The sequence below is a fragment of the Pseudochaenichthys georgianus genome, chromosome 8, assembly GCF_902827115.2.
Source record: "Pseudochaenichthys georgianus chromosome 8, fPseGeo1.2, whole genome shotgun sequence".
NCBI classification, from domain to species: Eukaryota; Metazoa; Chordata; class Actinopteri; order Perciformes; family Channichthyidae; genus Pseudochaenichthys; species Pseudochaenichthys georgianus.
In genome coordinates this window covers 3,466,946-3,491,837 of record NC_047510.2, presented here as the reverse complement: position 1 = coordinate 3,491,837, position 24,892 = coordinate 3,466,946, and the positions used below count along the sequence as shown (strand labels likewise).

General features: G+C 43.8%; 1 protein-coding gene across 1 annotated transcript; it reads left to right on the top strand.

The window, feature by feature from the left end:
- The first annotated feature begins 17,562 nt into the window (after positions 1 to 17,562).
- On the top strand, positions 17,563 to 24,892 carry ube2z (ubiquitin-conjugating enzyme E2Z). Its single transcript, XM_034088959.2, has 7 exons — positions 17,563 to 18,413; positions 19,262 to 19,334; positions 19,467 to 19,654; positions 20,135 to 20,246; positions 20,828 to 20,940; positions 21,051 to 21,141; positions 22,673 to 24,892. The coding sequence occupies exons 1-7, from the start codon at positions 17,983 to 17,985 to the stop codon at positions 22,853 to 22,855; spliced, it is 1,191 nt and encodes a 396-aa protein (XP_033944850.1). The 5' UTR covers positions 17,563 to 17,982; the 3' UTR covers positions 22,856 to 24,892.

Sequence of the window (24,892 nt, the reverse complement as noted above, 5' to 3'; positions counted from 1 at the left end):
AGCTCTCACACTGCTCTTCTCCAAGCTTAGTAAAGCTAATGTTCAAAGACTTCACAGCCTTTCGATATGACTCGTAGGAGCACTTGTTGTCCTTTTCTATGTAGTCAGCATACATGAGTTTCATGCTAATGTCACTGGGGAGGTAGCGGCGCCATGGGGCATGCTCCCTGCGGTAGTGGCTGACAGTCGGGTGGAAGGACTCAATGTGCTCATGCAATGGCTTCTGGTCCAGCTTGTTGGCTGGTGCATGTCTCCCTCTCTGATCTTTCGGTGGAGCAAGAGGAGTTGAGATGTCTTTGCCCATCACTGAAAGGACCAGGCTGTCGTTGGTTGGGTGGTACCCTAAAGTTGAAAGAAAGAACATTTTGCACACCTGCTGTGGGACCTGGTCTTCATCTTTCATCCTGTAGATGAAAGACCTGCCCCGACTTGGTTTACCATCACCACAGACTTTAGCGGTCGGTACCTGGCATACACTGTGAAACATGAAGGAACGTTTCTCAGGGGATGGCATATTCCAGTACTTGCCCCAGATTTCTCTTCGTCTGTCCTCTGAACATTTCTCAGAGCATTTTCTTCTGCATTTGGGGCCACATGGTTGTCTTATTGGTGGTTTATGAGTGTGCTCTGGGGGAGGAGCAAGAGTGGGCTGTTGTACTGTGGCTTCAGCAATGGCTCTGATGCAGTCAGTGGAGCAAGGGTGAGGTATTCTGGGGCTGGAGCAATGGTGGGGTCTGGTGCTTGAGCAAGGGTAGGCTCTAGTGCAGTCAGTAGAAGAGTGGGCTCTAGTGCAGTTAGTAGAAGGGTGGGCTCTAGTGCAGTCAGTGGAAGGGTAGGCTCTAGTGCAGTCAGTGGAAGAGTGGGCTCTAGTGCAGTTAGTAGAAGGGTGGGCTCTAGTGCAGTCAGTGGAAGGGTGGGCTCTAGTGCAGTTAGTAGAAGGGTGGGCTCTAGTGCAGTTAGTAGAAGGGTGGGCTCTAGTGAATTCAGTGGAGGGGTGGCCTCTAGTGCAGTCAGTGGAAGGGTGGGATCTAGTGCAGTTAGTAGAAGGGTGGGCTCTAGTGCAGTCAGTGGAGGGGTGGGCTCTAGTGCAGTTAGTAGAAGGGTGGCCTCTAGTGCAGTCAGTGGAAGGGTGGGCTCTAGTGCAGTTAGTAGAAGGGTGGCCTCTAGCAGTGATGTACCTGAACGCGTTCAATGAACGATCGTTCATGAACGCGTTCATATTTTGGGCGAACGTGAACTGAACGTACTGTATTTCCGCTCGTTGAACGTAATTGAGAACGCGTTCATTCTCAGCGCTGTATAACGGCGTTCAAAAGTGCGTTCATTCTCAGCACTGTATTATAACGGCGTTCAAAAGTGTGCCAGATTTCATATGCCTTTCAGCCGAAAACCCAGTTAAAACACACCGTAAACAGGCTTCAAAATAATGCGGAAAACCACCCAATCTGGCAACAGCAAGCTGCCTGTGACGCGTACGCGCCTGTCACCCCTGGCTGTCGCACTAAAATATAAATATACCAAATATATCAGACTCCTCACAACAAACAATGTGGAACCGCGGAACCGGCGAGCATTGAATGAATGAATGAATTAGTATGGACGAAGCCGAGAGCAGCTGCAGCAGCACTCGCTCAGAGTGAGACTCTACGGCAGGGGTGGGGAACCTCCGAGTCCGGCCTCCGGCCGTATACGGCCCGCGAGACAATTTGGTACGGCCCTCGAGGTAATTTATAAACACACGCAAAAAATAAAAAAATGAAAGAAATCTAGACCGCAAAAAAATTAAACAAGCGAGTACCTGTTTTTCCTGGCCAAGGTCAGGGTCCTTGAACACAACACGAGCCTAACGTGTCATCACGTGGTATATGTCTCGACTGACAGGGGTGCAGTTCTGACGGAGAGCACCAGAACGCCACTCCAGCACTTCAGAAATTGCAGTACCGATAAGTCCATACACATGCCGCAGTTTCTGCGTGTCTGTGTCTTTAGTTGAAAGCCCAGTGGCGATCTGCTCATCTGTCATACTGATCAGACAGTCAATAACTGTGTTGTTATCATTAGCATCTGGTTAGCTAGCTATGCTAACGAATATAAGAAGCTTTGTCTACATCCAGTGAGGTAAAGGCACATCTTTATATGATCATTATAGTTATGAAAAATAAGAGAATAAAGTAAACAGGTATAAAATACTATATGACAGTTATTAATAAAGAAGAATACAGTTTCAAAGGGGAGTGATTTGTCAAATATCCATACATTAAAAGAAAATCTGCTTACAGTTGTGTTTGGGTGTTGAGAGATGTGTCCATAGATCTCCTAATGTTGCTCTCAAAGTGCAACAAATCTTGCCAGGGGAGCATGCCCCCCGGACCCCTCTAGAGGAGGTTAGGTCCCCCCCACTTAAATCATGTTCACATCACATGGATAGGAAACTAAATACATGTCCACACATCTTGTGTCCATAAATTATCTTTCTGTTTTGGTGGTCACGCCACACCCTGCATGTGCATGCATACGCGAGTCATGGTGAGATATCTGGATTAAGAGGTTGCTTTTTCTTTGCACAGAATGAAATGAATGGGCTGTGATTTTAGTTTTTTTAAGCAGAGGTCAATAACTTGTACGTCCCTCTGAGGATATTGTAAAAATTGAAATGGCCCATTAACATCCAGGAGACAAATAATAGCTCGCAGCAACGTATTAAAAAAATAACTATGAACTATAAATTAGTTCATTTTTGAAACCATGAACTTTAGTTCAACATTTTGAATTATGAACTATGAACTGAACTAGTTCATTTTAAAATTTGTGAACTGTGAACTGAACTAGTTCATGTAGAAAGTGAACTTTCCCAACACTGGCCTCTAGTGCAGTCAGTGGAAGGGTGGGCTCTAGTGCAGTCAGTGGAAGGGTGGGCTCTAGTGCAGTCAGTGGAAGGGTGGGCTCTAGGGCAGTCAGTAGAAGGGTGGCCTCTAGTGCAGTCAGTGGAAGGGTGGGCTCTAGTGCAGTTAGTAGAGGGGTGGCCTCTAGTGCAGTCAGTGGAAGGGTGGGCTCTAGTGCAGTCAGTGGAAGGGTGGGCTCTAGTGCAGTCAGTGGAAGGGTGGGCTCTAGGGCAGTCAGTAGAAGGGTGGGCTCTAGTGCAGTTAGTAGAAGGGTGGGCTCTAGTGCAGTTAGTAGAAGGGTGGGCTCTAGTGCAGTTAGTAGAAGGGTGGGCTCTAGTGCAGTTAGTAGAAGGGTGGGCTCTAGTGCAGTCAGTGGAAGGGTGGGCTCTAGTGCAGTTAGTAGAAGGGTGGGCTCTAATGCAGTTAGTAGAAGGGTGGGCTCTAGTGAATTCAGTGGAGGGGTGGCCTCTAGTGCAGTCAGTGGAAGGGTGGGCTCTAGTGCAGTTAGTAGAAGGGTGGGCTCTAGTGCAGTCAGTGGAGGGGTGGGCTCTAGTGCAGTTAGTAGAAGGGTGGCCTCTAGTGCAGTCAGTGGAAGGGTGGGCTCTAGTGCAGTTAGTAGAAGGGTGGCCTCTAGTGCAGTCAGTGGAAGGGTGGGCTCTAGTGCAGTCAGTGGAAGGGTGGGCTCTAGTGCAGTCAGTGGAAGGGTGGGCTCTAGGGCAGTCAGTAGAAGGGTGGGCTCTAGTGCAGTTAGTAGAAGGGTGGGCTCTAGTGCAGTTAGTAGAAGGGTGGCCTCTAGTGCAGTCAGTGGAAGGGTGGGCTCTAGTGCAGTTAGTAGAGGGGTGGCCTCTAGTGCAGTCAGTGGAAGGGTGGGCTCTAGTGCAGTCAGTGGAAGGGTGGGCTCTAGGGCAGTCAGTAGAAGGGTGGGCTCTAGTGCAGTTAGTAGAAGGGTGGGCTCTAGTGCAGTTAGTAGAAGGGTGGGCTCTAGTGCAGTCAGTAGAAGGGTGGGCTCTAGTGCAGTCAGTGGAAGGGTGGGCTCTAGTGCAGTTAGTAGAAGGGTGGGCTCTAGGGCAGTCAGTAGAAGGGTGGGCTCTAGTGCAGTCAGTAGAAGGGTGGGCTCTAGTGCAGTTAGTAGAAGGGTGGGCTCTAGGGCAGTCAGTAGAAGGGTGGGCTCTAGTGCAGTCAGTGGAAGGGTGGGCTCTAGTGCAGTCAGTGGAAGGGTGGGCTCTAGTGCAGTTAGTAGAAGGGTGGGCTCTAGTGCAGTTAGTAGAAGGGTGGGCTCTAGTGCAGTTAGTAGAAGGGTGGGCTCTAGTGCAGTTAGTAGAAGGGTGGCCTCTAGTGCAGTTAGTGGAGGGGTGGGCTCTAGTGCAGTTAGTAGAAGGGTGGCCTCTAGTGCAGTTAGTAGAAGGGTGGGCTCTAGTGCAGTCAGTGGAAGGTTGGGCTCTAGTGCAGTTAGTAGAAGGGTGGGCTCTAGTGCAGTTAGTAGAAGGGTGGGCTCTAGTGCAGTTAGTAGAAGGGTGGGCTCTAGTGCAGTTAGTAGAAGGGTGGGCTCTAGTGCAGTTAGTAGAAGGGTGGGCTCTAGTGCAGTCAGTGGAAGGGTGGGCTCTAGTGCAGTTAGTAGAAGGGTGGGCTCTAGTGCAGTTAGTAGAAGGGTGGGCTCTAGTGCAGTTAGTAGAAGGGTGGGCTCTAGTGCAGTTAGTAGAAGGGTGGCCTCTAGTGCAGTCAGTGGAGGGGTGGCCTCTAGTGCAGTTAGTGGAGGGGTGGGCTCTAGTGCAGTTAGTAGAAGGGTGGGCTCTAGTGCAATTAGTAGAAGGGTGGCCTCTAGTGCAGTTAGTAGAAGGGTGGGCTCTAGTGCAGTCAGTGGAAGGGTGGGCTCTAGTGCAGTTAGTAGAAGGGTGGGCTCTTCAGGGGCTGGAGCAAGGATGGAGTCAGGTGTGCTGGTGATAAGCAGATAATCTGCTCTGTAAAACAGCTCATCATCAGTACTGATGTCATTGTAATTGTCCAGAATTGTCCACTCCTTCTCTTCTAGTTCTTCAGCAGGGGGCTGCATTTTGGCTGCATTTGGCTGAATTTTGCAAGGAACATCCACACAAGAAACTGAAATAAATAAATAAAGTAATAATTGGAGACATGCATGGAAAATGTATATTGTAATAGGCCTTTGTAAACATACACCCATCTGTGACTGTCACCCATCAGTTTTTTTCTAAATACATATAGTATACATGCATATAGTATATTGAATAATGCAGTGTGGGCTAATTGATAGAAATTCACATTAATTAACCTGTTCTTAATCTTACTGTTTTGTGACTTTCAATTTATATCAGAGTTCCCGTTAGCCGGTAATTACCGGACTATGACCGGTAAAATATGCTGAAGACCGGCAAATCTAAATCTCTCCGGTCAAAATTTCGGGTCAAAATAATTTCCCCTTATCCAATCCAATCCAATCCAACTTTATTTATATAGCACTTTAAAAACCTTCAGACCAAAGTGCTGTACAGAGAGATAAGCTCACACAACATAATATAAATACATTTAAAATACAAGATACAAACACAAAACAAACCAGAATAAACGTAATAATTAAAAAATAAATAACAGGCATATAATAAAAACAATAGACCACTGAAAGCAAATAAAAGCAACAATCTACTTGTTTCTGAATGCCAAGGAGAAGAGGTGGGTTTTAAGACGGGATTTAAAAGCAGTCAGTGTGGGCGCCTGTCTGATGAGCAAGTTCCACAGTTTAGGGGCGGCAGCAGAGAAAGCACGTCCCCTCTGCGCTTAGACGTTTTTGGCACCTTCAGGAGCAACTGATCAGCTGACCTGAGAGTGTGAGTTGGCGTGTAGCTGTGTAACAGCTCAGAGAGGTAGGGCGGGGCCAGGCCATTCAGGGCTTTAAAAGTAAATAAAAGAGTTTTAAAATGAATCCTCAAATGAACGGGTAGCCAATATGCGCAATACCGCATCAGTTGCGCCACTTATGTGACAGACAAGAAGAGTGTGTGACAGACAAGAAGAGTGTGTGACAGACAAGAATAGTCCATTCTAATGTCTAACACTTAATGTGGAGAAAGAGATGTCCTGAATGGGTTGATTTAAGCAATCATACACGAGAGGCCGTTCTTGAACGTCATTATTGGTACGACAGTACTGCGGCAGGACCGAGGCGCGAGCTACTGACCATGCTACAGATGTTAGTGCAAAATCTACAGCTCCTCTACCACAACCATCAGCAACAATGGACATGGAGAATTAAATGAACTACATGTTGCTAAATTAGTAATAATAATACATAACAACAGATTTAATTTGTTAGCGCTTTTACAGGTGCTCAAAGATGCTTTACAGATATAGTGAAGATAAAATAAAATAAAGGAACAACAAATAAATATATAGTTAAAGTTAAAGTCAAATAATCCAAAAACAATCACACATTAAAAGCCAGATTGAAGAGGTGAGTTGTTTGAAGGTGGTGAGGTCAGTGCAGTCTCTGATGGGTTGTGGGAGTGAGTTCCAGAGGGAGGGGGCAGCGACGGAGAAGGCTCTGTCCCCCCAGGTCCGGTGATTGATGCCGGTGGGGATGGATAGGAGGTTGGCTTCTGATGAGCGGAGGCAGCGGGAAGGGGTGTGGTGGTGCAGCAGGTCTGTGAGGTAGGGGGGGCCTGATTGTTGAGGGCTTTGTGAGTAATGAGGAGGACTTTGAAGTTGATTCTTTGACGGACGGGGAGCCAGTGGAGGTTCTGGAGGACGGGAGTGATGTGGTCTCGGGAGCGGGTGAGGAGGCGGACAGCAGAGTTCTAGATATGTTGGAGTTTATTGAGGAGGTTGGATGGTATGCCGTAGACGATGCTATTGCAGTAGTCGAGTCGTGATGTGATGAATGCATGAATCAGGGTTTCAGCAGCAGAGGAGGAGAGTGATGGCGGAGATGGGCAATGTTTTTGAGGTGGAAAAAGGCGGTCCTGGTGATGTGATTGATGTGGTGGTTGAATTTGAGCTGACTGTCGAAGATGACTCCGAGGTTGCGGATGTGAGGGGGGGAGATAGAGTGTGGCTGTCAATGGTGAAGTTGAAATTCTGGATGTCTTTGATACGGGATGGGGGGCCGATGATGATGATGTCTGATTTGGCACTGTTCAGTTCAACACACTCTCACTCCCTAAGCGTCCAATAGCGACGTTTGGTCAGTGTCCGTGGCGTCCAATTGTGACGCTCCTAAGCTCCTTCAGCGTCATAAAGGGACGCAAATAGCTTTCAACTGATTGCAATGTATTCCCATCTGCGTCGGGATTTGACGCTCATGGAAGCACGGCATTCGTTTGTGTCGGCTGCCCTTAAAGGTAATGTGAGCGTCCATTCCCAGGAGTAAAGGATGGCAGAAGACACTACACTACCCAGAATCCCCAGCTATCGTTTGGACTACACCATGTGCTCTGTTTGACAAACCCGTGATAGTCCTCAAGCTCTGTGATTGGAGAGTGTGCTCCGAGGGTTAAGCCGATTCTCGAACAGCACTTGAAATGGGATGGAACCACGGCAGACTGTCCAAAACTGGATTTGAACGGGTCCACCGCGTCCCCCCCTCCCCCACCCCGTCCCCAGAACTACACATGCTGGCTATTCTGTTTCGCAACATGTTCTCTATGGCACGTCTCTACTGGGAGTTGTAGTTTTAAAAGACGTTTTCGTATTTCCCATAATAAGAAGTTGCCAGTATTAAACTGTGTACATCCCTGGAGGTTTAGGGGACAGGAAACACTCACATTTAAAACATATAATTAATAAATGGGTGAAAATTGCTTGTGCCCATTATGGGCAGTATTAATATATATACCCACATGCCAGCTAAGGTCAGAAGAGCTTTATTTAACAGCTGGTCTTATGTGTGTGACCCCTGTGATAACATTACATTACATTAATTGATAAGCCTGAAACATGCACTTGTCAAGGTTCAGAGGCACATTTTGCAAATATGGCTTAAGATAAGATATACTTTATTGATCCCAAGTTGGAACATTTGCGTTACATCAGCATGTGTAAAAGTTAAATATGCAGTTGTGTTTATTTGAAAATCATTTAGTATAATCACACAAATTCTGTGTTTTATATTCAACAATTCTGTGTTCTTTATTTATTGATTGTTCAATACCTGACAAGGCCGGAGATGAAATATCTACATACATCTATAAGAGTATAATACATTATGTATAATATCAGTTAAAATAAGTGCTTCAACATAGTTAACATTGCTGGAGGTATGCACACATATTGATAGATGTCTTGTAATGCACTGTTGAGGAACCTGCGACTCAAGTTTTTCATTCAGTGCAGAACTACACCACAGTTGTGTAGGCCTTATTATGATATGTCAATAAACCTTAGAAAATCTTGAAATCTTGAAAGGGATGTGCAAAATAGTCATTACATACAGTCTTTAATTAACAATTAGTAGAGAATAACGAGTAATGAATATACTTTATAGGGATCGTATTAATATCTAATAATAAAAATAATTAAATTCGATAACATGCTTTAACCACCAGGTGTCCCTTTATATCAGCTGTGCACCTTTATGGTGTAAATACAGCCTATCTACCAATTGGATCAAATATAAAAGTGAGCCGAATTAGTGTTGATACGGCAAGGAGACGTATTGTGTGAAAAGAAATGTAAGATGTTGTTTAATAGCTGATATATTTATGATCCACGTCACGTTTTCAGTTCCTCATGTTTGTCTTCTCATCAGGGCTCTATAAATACAGAACTACGGCAGATATGTATTATGTAATGCAGCCGAACCGTGTATTACAATGCCGTTATGTGATGACTTTCAAAGAGAAAAGCAAGCACACTCGGAATAAGGTATTATTATTATTTTTTTTAAATGTTTTCGGTCTGTTTCCGGTATTTGTTAATGACGATGTGCTGTGAGATGTGAGCCTGGAATTGCACAGGGGGGAAATAACGTAGGCTATCTTTAGATGCGGATTTTGTTAAACTAATATGTTTAGGCTGTGGACCAACACTATACATTGACGGGGAAGGGGGTAGCAATAAAGATAACACCATTAAACAGTTACACAACATAACAGAAATAATATCGATAGCAGCGTCCCTAGCAACCACCTTGGTAACAATGAAAACGTCGCAATTTCCTGAAGTAATCTTCGTAATAACTAGCAAACTAAAGATCATGTACATCCACTGCACACATAATCTGAAATAACAACTCACATTTCTCGCATCAAATTACATAAAAACGCATTTTAATGGCCAAACTAACTTTAAAATAGGCATTTTCTACCGAGAATAAAACGAATTCCGGCCATGTTTTCTTTTTCTGCAGGGAGAAATTTGAAGATCATGTGACATAGACGCCAGCCATCGGAATGAATGGTGAAAGAAACGGGGTTTGTCAAACAGAGCACATGGTGTAGTCCAAACGATAGCTGGGGATTCTGGGTAGTGTAGTGTCTTCTGCCATCCTTTACTCAGAAAAAATATTTGTTTCTCCGAATCGAAGGGGAAAATACAAAAGCATTGCACACAATTTAAACCAATCAATGTTGTGTAATTAACAAGGATAATATGGTGTTTTTTAGTCGATGAGTAGTGCAGATATCACTGTAAAATCAATCGACAGTAAGAGGAATACTTACTTCCGGGTGTACAATTCTCCGTTATCCAATGGGAATGGACGCTCACATTGCCTTTAAGGGCAGCCGGCATAAACGAATGCCGTGCTTCCATGAGCGTCAAATCCCGACGCAGATGGGAATACATTGCAATCAGTTGAAAGCTATTTGCGTCCCTTTATGACGCTGAAGGAGCCTAGGAGCGTCACAATTGGACGCCACGGACACTGACCAAACGTCGCTATTGGACACTTAGAGAGTGAGAGTGTGTTGTTCAGTTAGAGATAGTTTGTTTGCATCCATGCTTTTATTTCTGAGAGACAGTTGGTGAGAGTGGAGTGTGTTGTGGGGGTGATGATTTTTGTTGAGATATAAAGTTGGATGTCATCGGCGTAGCAGTGAAATTGAAGGTTGTGGCGACGAATTATTTTGCCAAGGGGAAGCATGTAGAGGATGAAGAGGAGGGGGCCAAGCACCGAACCCTGGGGGACGCCTTGGGACAGAAGAGCAGTGGAGGAGGTGCAGTTGTTGATGTTGATAAACTGATGGTCAGTAGCTCGCGCCTCGGTCCTGCCGCAGTACTGTCGTACCAATAATGACGTTCAAGATCGGCCTCTCGTGTATGATTGCTTAAATCAACCCATTCAGGACATCTCTTTCTCCACATTTTTGGTTAATGTTTGGAACTGTCCCATAACCGAAAATAGTGAAAATGTGGGCTCCTCTGAAGGGGGCCGTGTTGCCCTTATCCCATGTATCTCTGGAAATAATGATCAGAATGTCACCAAATGTGGCCTAGTAAAGTAAAGCAAAGATTAGCCACTGTTCGAAATGGGGGGGAGCCACGGGGAGATAAATAGAGTGGCGAAGTCACGCCCATCTACTTCCGGTCCATGGGACCTTATTTCGGAAAAATAATGTATTGAAGTCAATGAAGAGAGAAAACGTATCTTTCGATCCTGTTTGAATTGTGCCATGAATTACACATATGATGTTTGTCAATCTTAAAAAAACATTTCCATGTCCAAAAAGTTACAGTTTGTCGTAAAACTGTTGAAATATAAGACGATGAAAAATACGCAACTAGAAAGACTACAAATCCCAGAGTCGCGTAAGTGATGTCACCATTGTTTTCCTCCACTAAGAGATAGCTAAGATCAGCGCCATATAGATAGAATCTATATAGATAGAATCTATCTATATGGCGCTGGCTAAGATCAGATAACTTTAACAAGATGCCTGTGTGCTTAGTACCAGGTTGTTATCATACCAGCAATGGGTCTTGCTCGTTCTTTCGCTTCCCGTCTGATGAAAGGACCAGGAGTGGCTGGATCAAGTTAGCTACCTAGCTAGTAGCAAGCACGTTAGTTAGCATTACAGCCTTAGCCTTGTCATTTTTATTAGCCTTAACATGAAGTAACATTAAGTAACCCAAAATGTTAAACAGTAAGAGTAGTAGTCATATTTTGTGAACCCTTTGAAGAGTACTGTCACACCGTGATCATTCTATAATACACCATTTAAGCATCGGCGATCTTTTGTACTTCATGCTATCTGCACAAATGGTTGACATTAAACATTAAAAAGATCAGGCAGTTCAGAGAGAATCAAAGGAAGGCAGGCAGCTTTGCATGACATTCTTCTGGACGTGTTTCATCGTGGTGATAGTCAGTGTTGAATTGGGCCGGTACTCACCGGTACGCAGTACCGGCACTTCCGATGTTTACCCATGTGGTACCAGCACTTCTTACTACTCAGCCGCCGGCAGCCAGCGGCACGTCATGACGCATGACAACAAATATGCCCAGCGTACCTAGATGCGTCATGAGATGCCCCCGGCGGCCGGCTCCAAGTTCTGCATCCCATAAACCACCGTCTGGATTCCCCTGTGTCCTCCCTGGCAGCTCCATTGATTCCCTCTCTCCTTTCCTGCTGAAAGATGGTGAGTGTACTCAGGAACGAGGAGTAATTTAACCAGCCATATCCATAAAGAAAAAGTAAATCTGTTTACAGTTCTGTTTCATATGGATGTTGAGAGGTATCCATAGATCTTCATTTAGCTCTCAAAGTGCACCAGATTGATGCATTTCACTTCAATATTAAAAAAAAATATATATTTTCTAATATTTTCACATGATTTAAATAAATATTTTCAATTATTAGATTGGATAAATCAAAGATTCATCTTAAATGAATGATATATGTTATATAGAGTATGTATATATACACTGGGGTCATTTGTATTTGTATGTGTGTTATATAGCCTAAATGTTATAGCCTAAATGTATGGAATAAAAATACTGCATTCAAAATAAGAACACAAAATAATGCAGACAAATAAACATGAATTATCCTCAATGTGAAACCAAAAGTTAACATGTTGTCTTGTTAGTACATTACTACATCATGTTATCCTCCCATATACATTTCATTTCATTTCAAACCTTTATTTATACAGATAAATCCCATTGAGATCATTGATCTCTTTTTCAAGGGAGACCTGCTCAAGTAGTTCAACATGAAACATAAAAACATAAATAGAACAACAAAAGGACATCATACAGCATAATTTACATAATTATCCACATACACTATATCAAACACATTTTTTAACCCGAAACGCAATCTTTCCAGAATCAATGAGAGCACTCTCATAATAACGTAATAATGAACGGACGTCGCTTTAATATGACCGCTCAGAGGAGAGGAGTTCTCATTTCTTTAAACGTCTGCTGCTTCCCCTCCTATCTCCTCGGTTCCCCTCCTCGGTCCTCTGCTCGTATCTCCTGTGGGCGGGACTAAGTCTCGAGGAGGGAAAATGTAAGAATTGAGAAGCCTCCTTTGACTGTTTATAGGCAAATATGGGCGTTACGTGAAGCCCGCAAAAGCTGCACCGCATTTCGAGTCGATTGTGATTTATAAAGGGAAACCGGCGTAGGAAGTGCCGTATGCACTTTCATCGCCGGTACGCAATGTTTTGTGAATCGGAAAATGTCGGAACATTTCTGTACCTATTCTTTGGATTTCTACTACGTAAGCAACCTTCCCACGTGAATCCTACGCACGGCGTTATAAATTAGGCCCCTGGTGAGGTAAAGGACTCTGAGTGTTTAGATAGTTAACTTAGTGTAAGTTCTCTGTGGGTCTCAAACGGTTTGGTCACCATTTATGTAAACACATATTTCCAGTTGAAGGGGGAGTGATTAGTAAAATATGGATGAATAATTAAAAAAAAAATGTTAACTAGGTGAAAAAAGGTAAGATAAACTTCAAAAACTTGTTGAGAGCTAAAACTAGTCTTTGCTGCTGCCTCAAAGAGGAGCAGGGGGAGACGGGTGAGGCTGGTTCAGGAGCACAGACACAGACACATAAATGAACCAAAAACAAATAAATAAACAAGTTTCAATGTGTTTTCATATTGGATATGGTACAGTATGTTATTGGTTATGGCCATGTTCTTATGATTGTATGATTATTTAAATGTATACAGTTCAGTTTCATATGGGTGTAGTCTCTTTATTTCCCCCTCAAAGTGCACCAGATTGATGCATTTAAGTCCAACATTTAAAAAAAAAATCTTACCGGGGGAGCATGCCCCCGGACCCCCCTAGAGGATTTGAGGTCCACCTCCACTTAAAATATGTTCACATGGATAGGTTCCTAAATAGATTTGCAATTTTTTTTTAAATAGTAACCCATGTCCATGTTTATTCTGGGGTAGTAGATTGAAAGTTTAGGGCTATCACTACGGGCAGTAACGCTGTAAATATTGACAAATAAATCCAGAAAAATGGCACAAAAGAAAACTGGTAGTGGCCTGGCTGGGTGTATAATTCCCGGCCTGACTTATTGTCCCAGTCCGGCCCTGCTTAAACATAACCAGTTTATGTTATTGGATAAACCCAGTAAATTGTTTCCATACATATTAGCAGGAGCATAGCACAACATTTGGACCCTGTGCAGAAGCATCCTCTATGGTCCCCTCAAGGCATCCACAGCTCTTCATTTTAATATCTTTGAGTCTTTCCTCACTTGTCCAAGGTTAAAGACAAGCACAGCCAACTTACACATTATTTTAACTAAAACAATCAAAGATTAATAATGTATAGAATCATCAATGAATAAGTTTATACACTGAGGCCCTATGTTCATTTCATTTCATTTCAAACCTTTATTTATCCAGATTGGTCCCATTGAGATCATAGATCTCTTTTTCAAGGGAGACCTGCAGCATATAGATTCCACATGAAACATAACACAATAAAGGACATTATACATTATAATGTATTTGCATATACTTGATATAACTAATTGTTGTTAATCCATTCAAATCAGTCATATAAGGATGACATTTAGCCTAATTCCTACTTTTAAGATTAACCTCGACGCTCCATAGAATACAATGAATAGTGATATTCTTCATGCTATCGCCGTCCTTAATAATGACAACTCACACATGGAATAGAAGTTTTATCAACCAACTAAAGTACTCCATAATGGTGGAGGTGAGTGCTTCTGAGCAGTGGTCATTCAGGCAGAGAGTGCTGGACTTCTTGAAACATGTGGGGACTACATGTGGACTACAGACTGAAGCTGCCAGATGTTCTGCACACACCTCGGTCAGTGATGCCATCAGGTCCAGGTGCCTTGTGTAGAAATCCTTTTGAAACATCTGAACACATCTGCTCTGGATAGTATAAGTAGGACGGTTTCCCTTGGCCTTCGGTGCATCCTAAGCCATTGTTGATTTCAAACCGTGCATTGGAAGAGATGGTTCTTAGTCCAGACCACATGTTTCTGTTGATGGAGCTGTGCTGTCAGACTCCTTGTCCCTGTATTGTCCCTTAGAACATCTACGAGCTCTCTGGATTATGCACATGGATTTCCAAATAACTCTTTGCAGGAATCAGTTTGTGCTTTAACTTTAGCAAAGACTTTCTCTGGTCATGTGCGGAGTGCCCGTAAAGGTAGCAGAATAGCAGTGGATGTAGGAAGGGGCCAATAGAGAATGCATAAGTACGTATGTATGCATAAAGACAAACATTTTGTGCTATGACCTTTCTAACAATAAGAGTTAAAAAGATACAACTGGCTGAAATTATCAGATAAAATACTGTTTTGATGTGTCATGATGAAAGACAAGGGAAAGTCTGAAGACTATCACTATTCATTGTATTCTCTGGAGAACCTAGGTTAATCTTGAATGTTGGAATAAGGAATAACTGTCGTCTTTTTATCACTGATTTGATTGGAATAAAAACAATTGGCTATATCAAGCATATACAAATACATTGCTCAAATTTTTAATTAGAGAAAAGCATTAAGTAAATGCAACATTGTGCTGGTCAGTTAAGTAGAAGATGGGGTTGTTAATCCGTTGAAGCTGCTTTGGTGTTAATGAAATTAACAACCGGTGCACAAGAGGGGCAACAATGAGACGACCCCCAAAACAGAAATGGTTTTCCAGGTGGAGGCTACTGAAATTCTTTCCCTCCTCTTCTTTTCTGACTGTTTCTCACTAGTTTTTTATTTGGCTATGATCAGTGTCAATACATGCTAGCATAAGTACCTGGACCCTTCAGAGGTTACAAAGGCAGTCTTACTCCTCCATGATGGCACATAAATATGTGACATTACCCTAAGGTTTGCTGCGTCTCCCAGCACAGTCTCAAGCGCATGGAAGAGATTCCAGGAGACAGGCAGTTACTCTAGGAGAGCTGGACAGGGCCGTAGAAGGGCCTCAACCCATCAGCAGGACTGGTATTTGCTCCTCTGTGCCAGGAGGAACAGGATGAGCACTGCCAGAGCCCTACAAAATGACCTCCAGCAGGCCACTGGTGTGATTGGCATGTATATTGTTTAATATGATCGCTTTGGTGGTGGTTTAGTGATGGTCTGGGGAGGCATATCCATGGAGGGACGCACAGGCATCTAGGCTAGACAACGGCACCCTGACTGCCATTAGGTATCGAGATGAAATCCTTGGGCCCATTGTCAGACCCTACGCAGGTGCAGTGAGTCCTGGGTTCCTCCTGGTGCACTTCAATACACGGCCTCATTTTGCGAGAGTATGCAGGCAGTTCCAGGAGGATGAAGGAATTGATACCATTGACTGTGCCCCATGCTCGCCTGACCTAATTCCAATAGAGCACCTCTGGGACATTATGTTTCGGTCCATCTGATGCCTGCCAGGTTGCACCTCAGCAGGGCCGGACTGGGACAATAAGTCAGGCCGGGAATTATACACCCAGCCAGGCCACTACCAGTTTTCTTTTGTGCCATTTTTCTGGATTTACATTGAAACTTGTTTATTTATTTGTTTTTGGTTCATTTATAGTTGTGAGTGTGTGCTCCTGAACCAGCCTCACCCGTCTCCCCCCTGCTCCTCTTTGAGGCAGCAGCAAAGACTAGTTTTAGCTCTCAACAAGTTTTTAAAGTTTATCTTTACAACAACAATACACGTAACCGGTGCACGCGCTTTCTCTCTCGCTCGCTCGCGCCACACATACAAGCGAGCTTGAATGACACACAGAGACCAATCGAGGGCATTAGTGTATGATCTGTATGAAAGTGGCCATGTCGGCAGGCCACTTCATGTAGACAGCCAGTCACCCTCTGTGAGGCAGAGTCAGACCCACATTTGCGCAGCGTTGAGTTCACAATACATACATACAAAAAAAAAAAAATCCTCTCGGCCAGCAGGCCACTTAGCAGGCTGAGGTGCAGGCCCGGACTGGCCATCGGGAGGACCAGGAGGTTTCCCGATGGCCAGTCCGGGCCTGCACCTCAGACTGTCCAGGAGCTCAGTGATCTGGTCCAGATCAGGGAGGCGATACCCAGGTTTCCGTTATAAAAAGCACATCCACAGCATGTGACGTGAAGAAGTTCTGGATGATGAAAGTTTTGTTTGCGATCGACCTCGCATTTATCAGCGAGCCTTTGGTTGGAACCGGGGCAACAGTCGTGTGAGTTTCACGGCCCAGTAACCGAACCATGACGAGGGGGCGTCGGGAGGCCAGGCGGCGAAAACAAGGTCCATATTCCGGGGGAAAAGGGCGGGGGTGCTGAGCCAGATCAGGAGACCACGCTAGCCACTCTTTCACCCTGACTCGCCGGCCACTGCGTGTGCCTCTGCGTCTACGTCTCCGGGGTAACGAGGGCCCGCCCAGCAGTAGGTGTGCAGGTACATCCGATAGAAGGGGGGAGGGGAGTTTGTGTGTCCACCCTGGTCAAACTTTGCAAAAAAGCCCACATTTTCCTTGATCTTAAGCAGCTCGTGTCGGTTGTAGACTAACAGAGAGTCTATGGTCCTTGTCACTGAGCAAAACAGACACAGAACAAACACTAGTACTAACACAGAGAGGCTTGGACGGCCTGCCAGACAACCCGGCCGGCACCATCTTTAATAAACTAGACATATTAAAGTAATGAAAAAACATGGTTGTGCTTTGTTCTACCTCGGATAAGGGTACCTCAACTTTTAGGGGCCTTATTCCTCTACTAAATCTACCACGGGGCATAAACAGAAGGGCAATGAGCCGAATGCGTGTGAACGGAATACTTTTTTGATAACGAATTCGGTCCGTTTGCGCTCCCGTGTAAATGGGGTCTAAGTTTGTTGGGATACCTGATTTCAAATATACCACACAATGTAGTTACCAGGTAATAAGAGAGAACACGTTCGACAATGGTGCTATTTGGGCTCTTTACTTAAGACATTTCGACTTCCGGTATGCTGTTTTGTTATATTTAGCCAAATATATTTTAACATCTGTGATGCTTTATGGCTGCAGGAGGTCTGGTGCTTGGACCTTATGATATGGAAATGATTCACATTAATGAAAGTATATATATTGGTTTAATAATTAAAGACTTTAGTTTTTCACTTGCTACTTTTGGTAGTACATTAACGTTTTAACCATGGTTTTAACCTATACAATACAGTCTATGGTTTTAACCCGATGTGATTGACTGTCTGACCTCAATTCATAGTGACATTTTACTTTGAAGGTCCCACCGGATGTCAAGTGGTGTATCACTTCTGCTCAGCTTGACAGGTGAGGAAGCAGTTCCTGAAGTTGCGTTATGTTAATGGGTAGTGGGATGTGGTTTTAAACCAAATATTCTGATCTCATATTCCTTTACACTCATAACAACCGGACAGAAAGCGCCTTCATAAGACAGAGCAAGGTGGAATAAGTAATTTTTCGGACAACTTTATACTTTTTGGAGGCCTGGGGGAAATATAAAACGTTAAGCTAACGATAAGTAGCCACCATGTCGTGGGAAGAAAAGCCTTGTTTTCTGGCCTCGCCTGTGTGCTCTTATCTGCCCCGTTACACTGCACTCTGAACCCAACAACAAGCAGCGGTAACTTCACCTCATCTGTCAATGCAGCTAACAGTTAGCATTATAAATTAACAACACGACGGTTTAGCTTGCTAGCTTTGTGAGCCATGGCGGACAGCTTTGGAGAGCAGTCCAGTGGTGGTGCCCTTGGCTTAGGCGTTACAGGACAGAGCAGTGGAGCTTCGCTGCTGCCGACTTTGGCTAACTCTCTGCCGGGGGGACACCCGAGCTGTGCTCCCTCCAGCTCTAACCCGGCCTCCCCTCCTCCCCCCGCGGCCTCGCAGAGTGGCCTATCCGCTCTCGTAGCACCTATGTCGGCTGTTACTGCGACACCAGCCACTTTCTCCTCGCCACCGGTCGTGTCCGTGTATCCCAGCCTACACGTCTCCTCCTCTCTCCCCGGTGTTGGGCTAGGGGTCGGCGGGGTGGCAGGAGCGGGCCTTCTGTCCCAAATCCACGCAACTTCATGGGACCCGAGCCTCAGCACGGACTGGGACAACGAGAAGGCTTCACAGCAGTGCATCCTGAGGATAAAGAGGTAATAAAAACGCTGTTGTATGTTATCAGGTAAGTTGAGGCCTACATTGTCAGTGAGTTGAGGTAAAATCGAAAGTGAACGTTTTCTATAAAGTTTCTGTCATCAGTGGAAACCTGTTGTGACTTGAGATGAAATCTAAACAGTTATAGTGTTTTATACAATCATTCACAATTAAATGAAAACAAAAAAAACAATTTATTTATTGATGTATGTCACAGTGACGTTTTATTTTCAGACTCATTTGTCATATTCTTATTGTTCTTAATATTTTGTATATTTATATTTCTTGCAATAGTTATTATACACTTTTGTATTTACTTTGTTTATAACTGAATTAATCTCATTTTGAATGCACCATTATACAATAAACAACTTCCTTGTATGTAAACCTGCTTGTGATTCTGATTGCTTCCAAATCACGAGTTCAACATCCTTGTCATCCTGTGTGGCCAAGCAGCTTGGTTCACCCACATTATAAAAGCTAGCCAAGAAGATGCATTTGGATTCACCTTCTGCTGTGGTTCTGCGATTTATATACAGTATATGTTAGATGTGCGTTGCCTACTTATACAATGGGTACGTGTGACATTTTATCTATGCCTCGGTCATTGAAAAAGTACAACTGACAGTGTATTGTGTTTCCAGAGGCTGTGTCACAGATGCTACAGATAATCCTCTGTGGACAGTTTGTGATACCTACTTCCTACCCGATAAATAGTCCCCATGATCTTAGCAAAGTTGTGTGCCGGCCAGGGCTAGATATCTCTGTTAGATTCTCTCCATTTCTCCCATAACGTTTAGCTTTCAGTAACATCACCCGTCTCCCCTCTCTCTGTGTGTCCCTGCAGAGACATCATGTCCATCTACAAGGAACCTCCACCAGGGATGTTTGTCGTCCCTGATCCTCAAGATATGACAAAGGTAAAAGGCCAGCGCCCTTGATGTACATCAAAGACAACTGGATGTAGTCAGTTGTTGTCTTGTTGTTTGCAGCATCTCCCTCTCCCTTTATACACCTCTCTAAAAATCCCTTGTTCATTTCACTTCCTATAGATCCATGCTCTGATCACAGGCCCGTTTGACACACCGTACGAGGGAGGCTTCTTCCTCTTCCTGTTCCGCTGCCCCCCCGACTACCCCATCCACCCACCGCGGGTAAAACTCATCACCACCGGACACAACACTGTCCGCTTCAACCCCAACTTCTACCGCAATGGCAAGGTCTGCCTCAGCATCCTGGGGTGAGTCAGGATTCAGCCCTGGAACACTTATCCAAGGCCTTGTGATATCATCCACAGCAGGCATTTGAATATACACAATTGCTAATCACCACTTTCATTGGATTCTGAGTGGGTTAGTCAACTTTGTTACACCTACAATGTTCCCGGTCAAACATGGCCTCCATAGGAAATGAACGGGTAACCCTCGATTCTGTTCATCCATCAGATAGTAGCCGTCTCAGACAACCACGTTCATTTTGGAATATATTTACAGCGTCTATTCTTTGTATAGTCAGTGCAGTTATTCATGGGAACCAGCATTCTGAGACATTGTGTACAGCTTAAAAGAGTGTTATATATCATTTGGTGATGATTAACATTCTTTGTGTTAATGTCAGAGCAGTTTAAACAGACCGGTGAAATGTGATCAGGATCACCAAAGTAAAGGGGGAGACATGAAGGACAGTTCGTCACAGTGACAAAGTGTTATTGTGTGTGTAGGACATGGACCGGCCCGGCATGGAGCCCAGCCCAGAGCATCTCCTCCGTCCTCATCTCCATCCAGTCTCTGATGACGGAGAACCCCTATCACAATGAGCCTGGCTTTGAACAGGTACTGCACATGATGCTGCTTTCGTTAGCAATCAGGTGGTGGAGTGATGACCCATGTTGTAGGGAGGGCTCGCTCGACCAACAGCAACGGTTGATTTTGCTATTGGACTTTGGAATATTGCAGAAAATAAGATCTGTGGCAAACACAAGTTTATGATCGTTACACATTTAGTTCAGCAGGATACTCTCCTCACATTAACACCAAGTCAATGAATCAATGCAATCGCCAGAAGTAAAAATGTAGCATTGGGCTGTAAACCAACTTCATCACCGTCTCACTTCACGTCTCCAGGGTTATGGTCTGGGGGGCTCATTGTTAGCAAACACCTTTGTTAAGACTCATAGCAGCTGCATCCATTCATCAGTGGGTATATACTGCTGCATTCCAGGGGGTAGAATGACACCTAAAACTCTGCAAGCTTGCATTTAGACTAGTGATAGAAGACCAAGGGGTTATTGAGTTAAAAGCGAATCTGAACACACCGAAGTCGGAATAACGACTTTCCAATTGTGGAGACGGGACCATCCGAGGAGCACATTTACTATTGGCATTGTGTGTCTGTTTGTGTGTGTGTCTTTCAGGAGCGTCACCCAGGGGACAGTAAGAACTACAACGAGTGCATCCGCCATGAGACCCTGAGGGTGGCCGTGTGCGACATGCTGGAGGGGAAGGTGCCCTGCCCTGATGCTCTTTGGTAAGAACTGCACTATTGTTTCATTTGACTCTCCTTCCTCTTTTCCTCCCCTCCCCTCTCCTCCCCTCTCCCCTCCCCTCTATCAGCTGACTGGTGTTCATGTGTTTTAGGAGCGTGATGGAGAAGTCCTTCCTGGAATACTATGATTTCTACGAGGGAGTTTGCAAAGAGAGACTGCATCTACAGGGACAGAACATGCAGGTGACTATGTTTCTTTGTATCCGTTTCCAACTACACATTTAATTTTCCATTTCCCGCTAACATGGTGAATGCTCGTGGGGCAAAGGCCTAGCCGGCTCAGGCACCTTTAGTATAAAGCAATGTTGAATATCTAGACAAAACAAATGGTTACGTTGGACTTAAAGTTGTTTATGTTGTTATTTCTTTCTTTCTGCCACAGTGTCTTTCTTTTATAATAATAGTAGCAGTTGCCAAAATGTTTGAAGACACCCTTTGAACAACGTGATCTCTTGAGTTGAGGTGTTGTGGACCCGCAGCTTAGCTTTGAAAAGTTATCAGATTGCCCTAATCATAAGATTTACAGAAAATGGCCAAAACTCAAAAAGTGTTGCGTCAGTGCTCAAGACCTCGGAAACATAATGCATTGCGACTATGTGCACTGCTATTGCAAATGAGATATGATTTGCAATATGAGAGAGAATGTCCATTTTCAAAACATTATTCACATTACCATTAAGAAAATATATTTAAATGATCGTAACATGATTTGTGCACAATTGTTGCTTTTGCCAAATGTTGCCCATGCTGTGATTGGGATATTGCTCGACATTGCGTGGCTTTGACTTATTGTTCGGCCATGTGATTTTATTTAATACAAATATTTGTGACCTTTTTTATTTGACTCTAGCTTTTATTAGACCCTTAACGTTAACTTATATTTTTGTAAATACCTTCATTTTATTTGATATTCTGTGCATATTCGTAAAAAAAAATTATTTTATTTATTTTATTTAGAAATGTCACCAAACCCAATTTCCCCTGGGATAAATATTCAGATTTTTTTTTAAAATAAAAATATCTTTGCATGATGTAAACAGAGGGTAGTGAACTCATCACACATCCCTGTGCCAGAGAAGTACTCGGTTCTTTACTTCAGTAAAAGTACAACTATTTGGTGTAGGAATACTCTGTTACAGTAAAAGTCCTGCATTCAAAATGTTCCTCAAGTGAAAGTAGAAAAGTATTCTCATCAAAATATAGTGAAAGACAGTAAAAGTAGTCGTTGTGCAGATTGGTCCATTTCAGAATAATATATGATATGTTTTATAATGATTGATCATGAAAGTGTTCTCAAAGCTGGTGAAGGTGCAGCTAGTCTGAAGTACTTTGTAGACTGCAGGGTAGCTGGTGAAGGTGCAGCTAGTCTGAAGTACTTTGTAGACTGCAGGGTAGCTGGTGGATTTACTCCAGGTGGAACTAAAGTCTGATTCAACACTTGGTTAGATTTCACATCATTCATCCAGATCTGTAAAGTAACTAAAGGTATTAGATACATGTAGTGGAGGATTTACCTCTGAATTGTAGTGAAGGAGAAGTATGAAGTAGCAAACAATTAAAATAAAGTAAAAGTCTCTCAAAATGTTACTTAAGGACAGTACCCAAGTAAGTCTACTTAAGTCTACTTAGGTACATCACAACACTGATAAAAAGTAATTTTCCTGAGTGAGAAATCCACCCACCTGTGTCTCACCTCTGTTTCCTGCCCCCCCAGGACCCGTTCGGGGAGAAGCGCGGCCGCTTCGACTACCAGGGCCTGCTGGCCCGCCTCAGCGCCACCCACAGGCGGATACGGGACAAAACCTTGGCGGAGGAGGAACACAACGATGAGCCCTCGGACTCTGACACCAGCTCCTCAGGGACGGACCCCGACAGCCAGGGCTCCTCCCAGCCCTGACCCCCCCACCCCCCCCCACCCGGACAGTGCTGGACTCAATGCCAGGTCAAGAACTACAGACAAGAGGATGGGAGGAACAAAATCACAGAAGAGAATGCTACGTCTAAGTTTACTGAGTCCAGGGTTCACCATTGGAATTTAGAAAGAGGAGAATTGGTTATTATATAAAAAAAAAGAAAAAAGAATACCATTCAAGTAAAGTGCTGGTAAATGTGGCCCGGAGCGGTGTGTTTGTGACACTTTCATTTTGATATCCTGACTTGATGGCTGCCCAAATGCCTGATGGGTGTTGAGATGAACCAGCCATTGTTGCTTGTGGAGAAAAAAAAAAAGTGTAGTTTCATGACTCAAACCTCTCCATTTTCCCACTTTAAACCACAATCCCTGTGGGTTCTTTATACCTTACCTAGGAAAGACTGTCTGATGGGAGAAGCTCACTTTGGGGTGGAAGCAGGTTTGGGCCAGTGGGGGGGGGGGTGACCCGAGTGCGCTGCAGCAGTGCTCTTTAAAGGGTCTCCTTTGAGTTCAAAAAGACGGTAGCTTAGGGTGAAGCTTTCTTACTGCTTTAACTTCCATTTCATTGGACTTTGATTTAGTACCAAGTAGCTTTTGTTCAATAGAAACCTGTACTCTTGAATTTGTCATTGTTCAGGTGCATGCTTTTCACCACCAGATGTCAGGCTTGGTGAATATTTGGTTTTGTTTCACTATCCTATCATAAGGGGGGACAAGGCTGATTAGCCAATACATTTTCAGCTAACACTTTGTTTTGTTTCCAGCCACACAGGAAATGGACCTTTTGACAGCAGTCTGATCACAACAAGACCTGTTCTTTAAAAAAAATAGCAGTTTGTTAGACACTCCGAACGGATAGGTTCAGATATATTTCTATCTTAATGTGATGCTTGAATGCCTTATGTTCATTTAATGTTCATAATGGCTGTGAAACTATAACGTTTGAATCCAATTTAGCTGTGAGTGACACAAATCAGTGGATATGTCTGTCCTTTACCAGCATGCATCTGAGCCATGGTGGGGCGGGGGGGGGTTCCATGTGGGGAAACATCTCGGTGGAAGGTAGAGAATAATAAAACAAAAAACACTAGCATCAAAAGATTAGCTTCAGGTTAACTTTGCGAAACATACTTATTCATCAATAACTAACAGATTTCATACAGGATGTGAACATTTCAAATACAAATCTATCCTTCAAAGGAAGATTCAGATATTTGAAAATATGCATATTCACATTCATTAGCTAAGACTGATGTCACTCGAGTGTGTATGTTTATTATGAGGCTACATTTAGCTTAGCATCAATTTACTAGCACCTCCAATTTTAGGGATTAACACATTATATATCCTATAGAACAAACAAGGTATGTTATTATATATTTGTTACATTTTGGACAGAGTAAGGGTAGCTTTTGTCTTTGAGCTAAGCTAACTGGGCTAGCTGTTTTTTTTTTTAACTAAGCTAACTGCTAAAGCCCCAATTAGCTCATGTATGAAAATAAGTATTTTCCCCCAAAAAAGTACACATTTAATTTTTAAGTCTAGCTATTTCAATCATAGTCACATCATGGCCGGACAAAAGAATGACTCGTGCTTGTCGTGTTTCCTTTCTGGCTTCCATTGTCCTCCAGTGTCTGTGCAGTCGTGTTGAAGAAGAAGAGAAGAGCCAATTCCTTCTGATGTCAAGCCCCGGTCCCCTGGCAGAGGCTAGGTTGCTTCGAATGGAATAACTAATATAGGGCATTTCTTTTTTTTAATTAGTTTTATTATGTTATAGAATGGTTATATGCGAAGCAGCTCCTAGCAGAATATATGTGACTGCCAAAATGTTGCGTGCAACACACTTCCTGGAGTGAGGAGGTCATGTCCCTGTGTGGTTGTGTTGTGTTTATAGCAGGGTTCCTCTGTGGCTCCATAAGAGCCCGATTACTGCAGAAGGGATATTTTCCAGGTCTGCAAAATGTTGGTATTGTACAGAAGTTCTGGAAGTGAAGTACAGAATAAAATGTTGTTCAGTCCTGA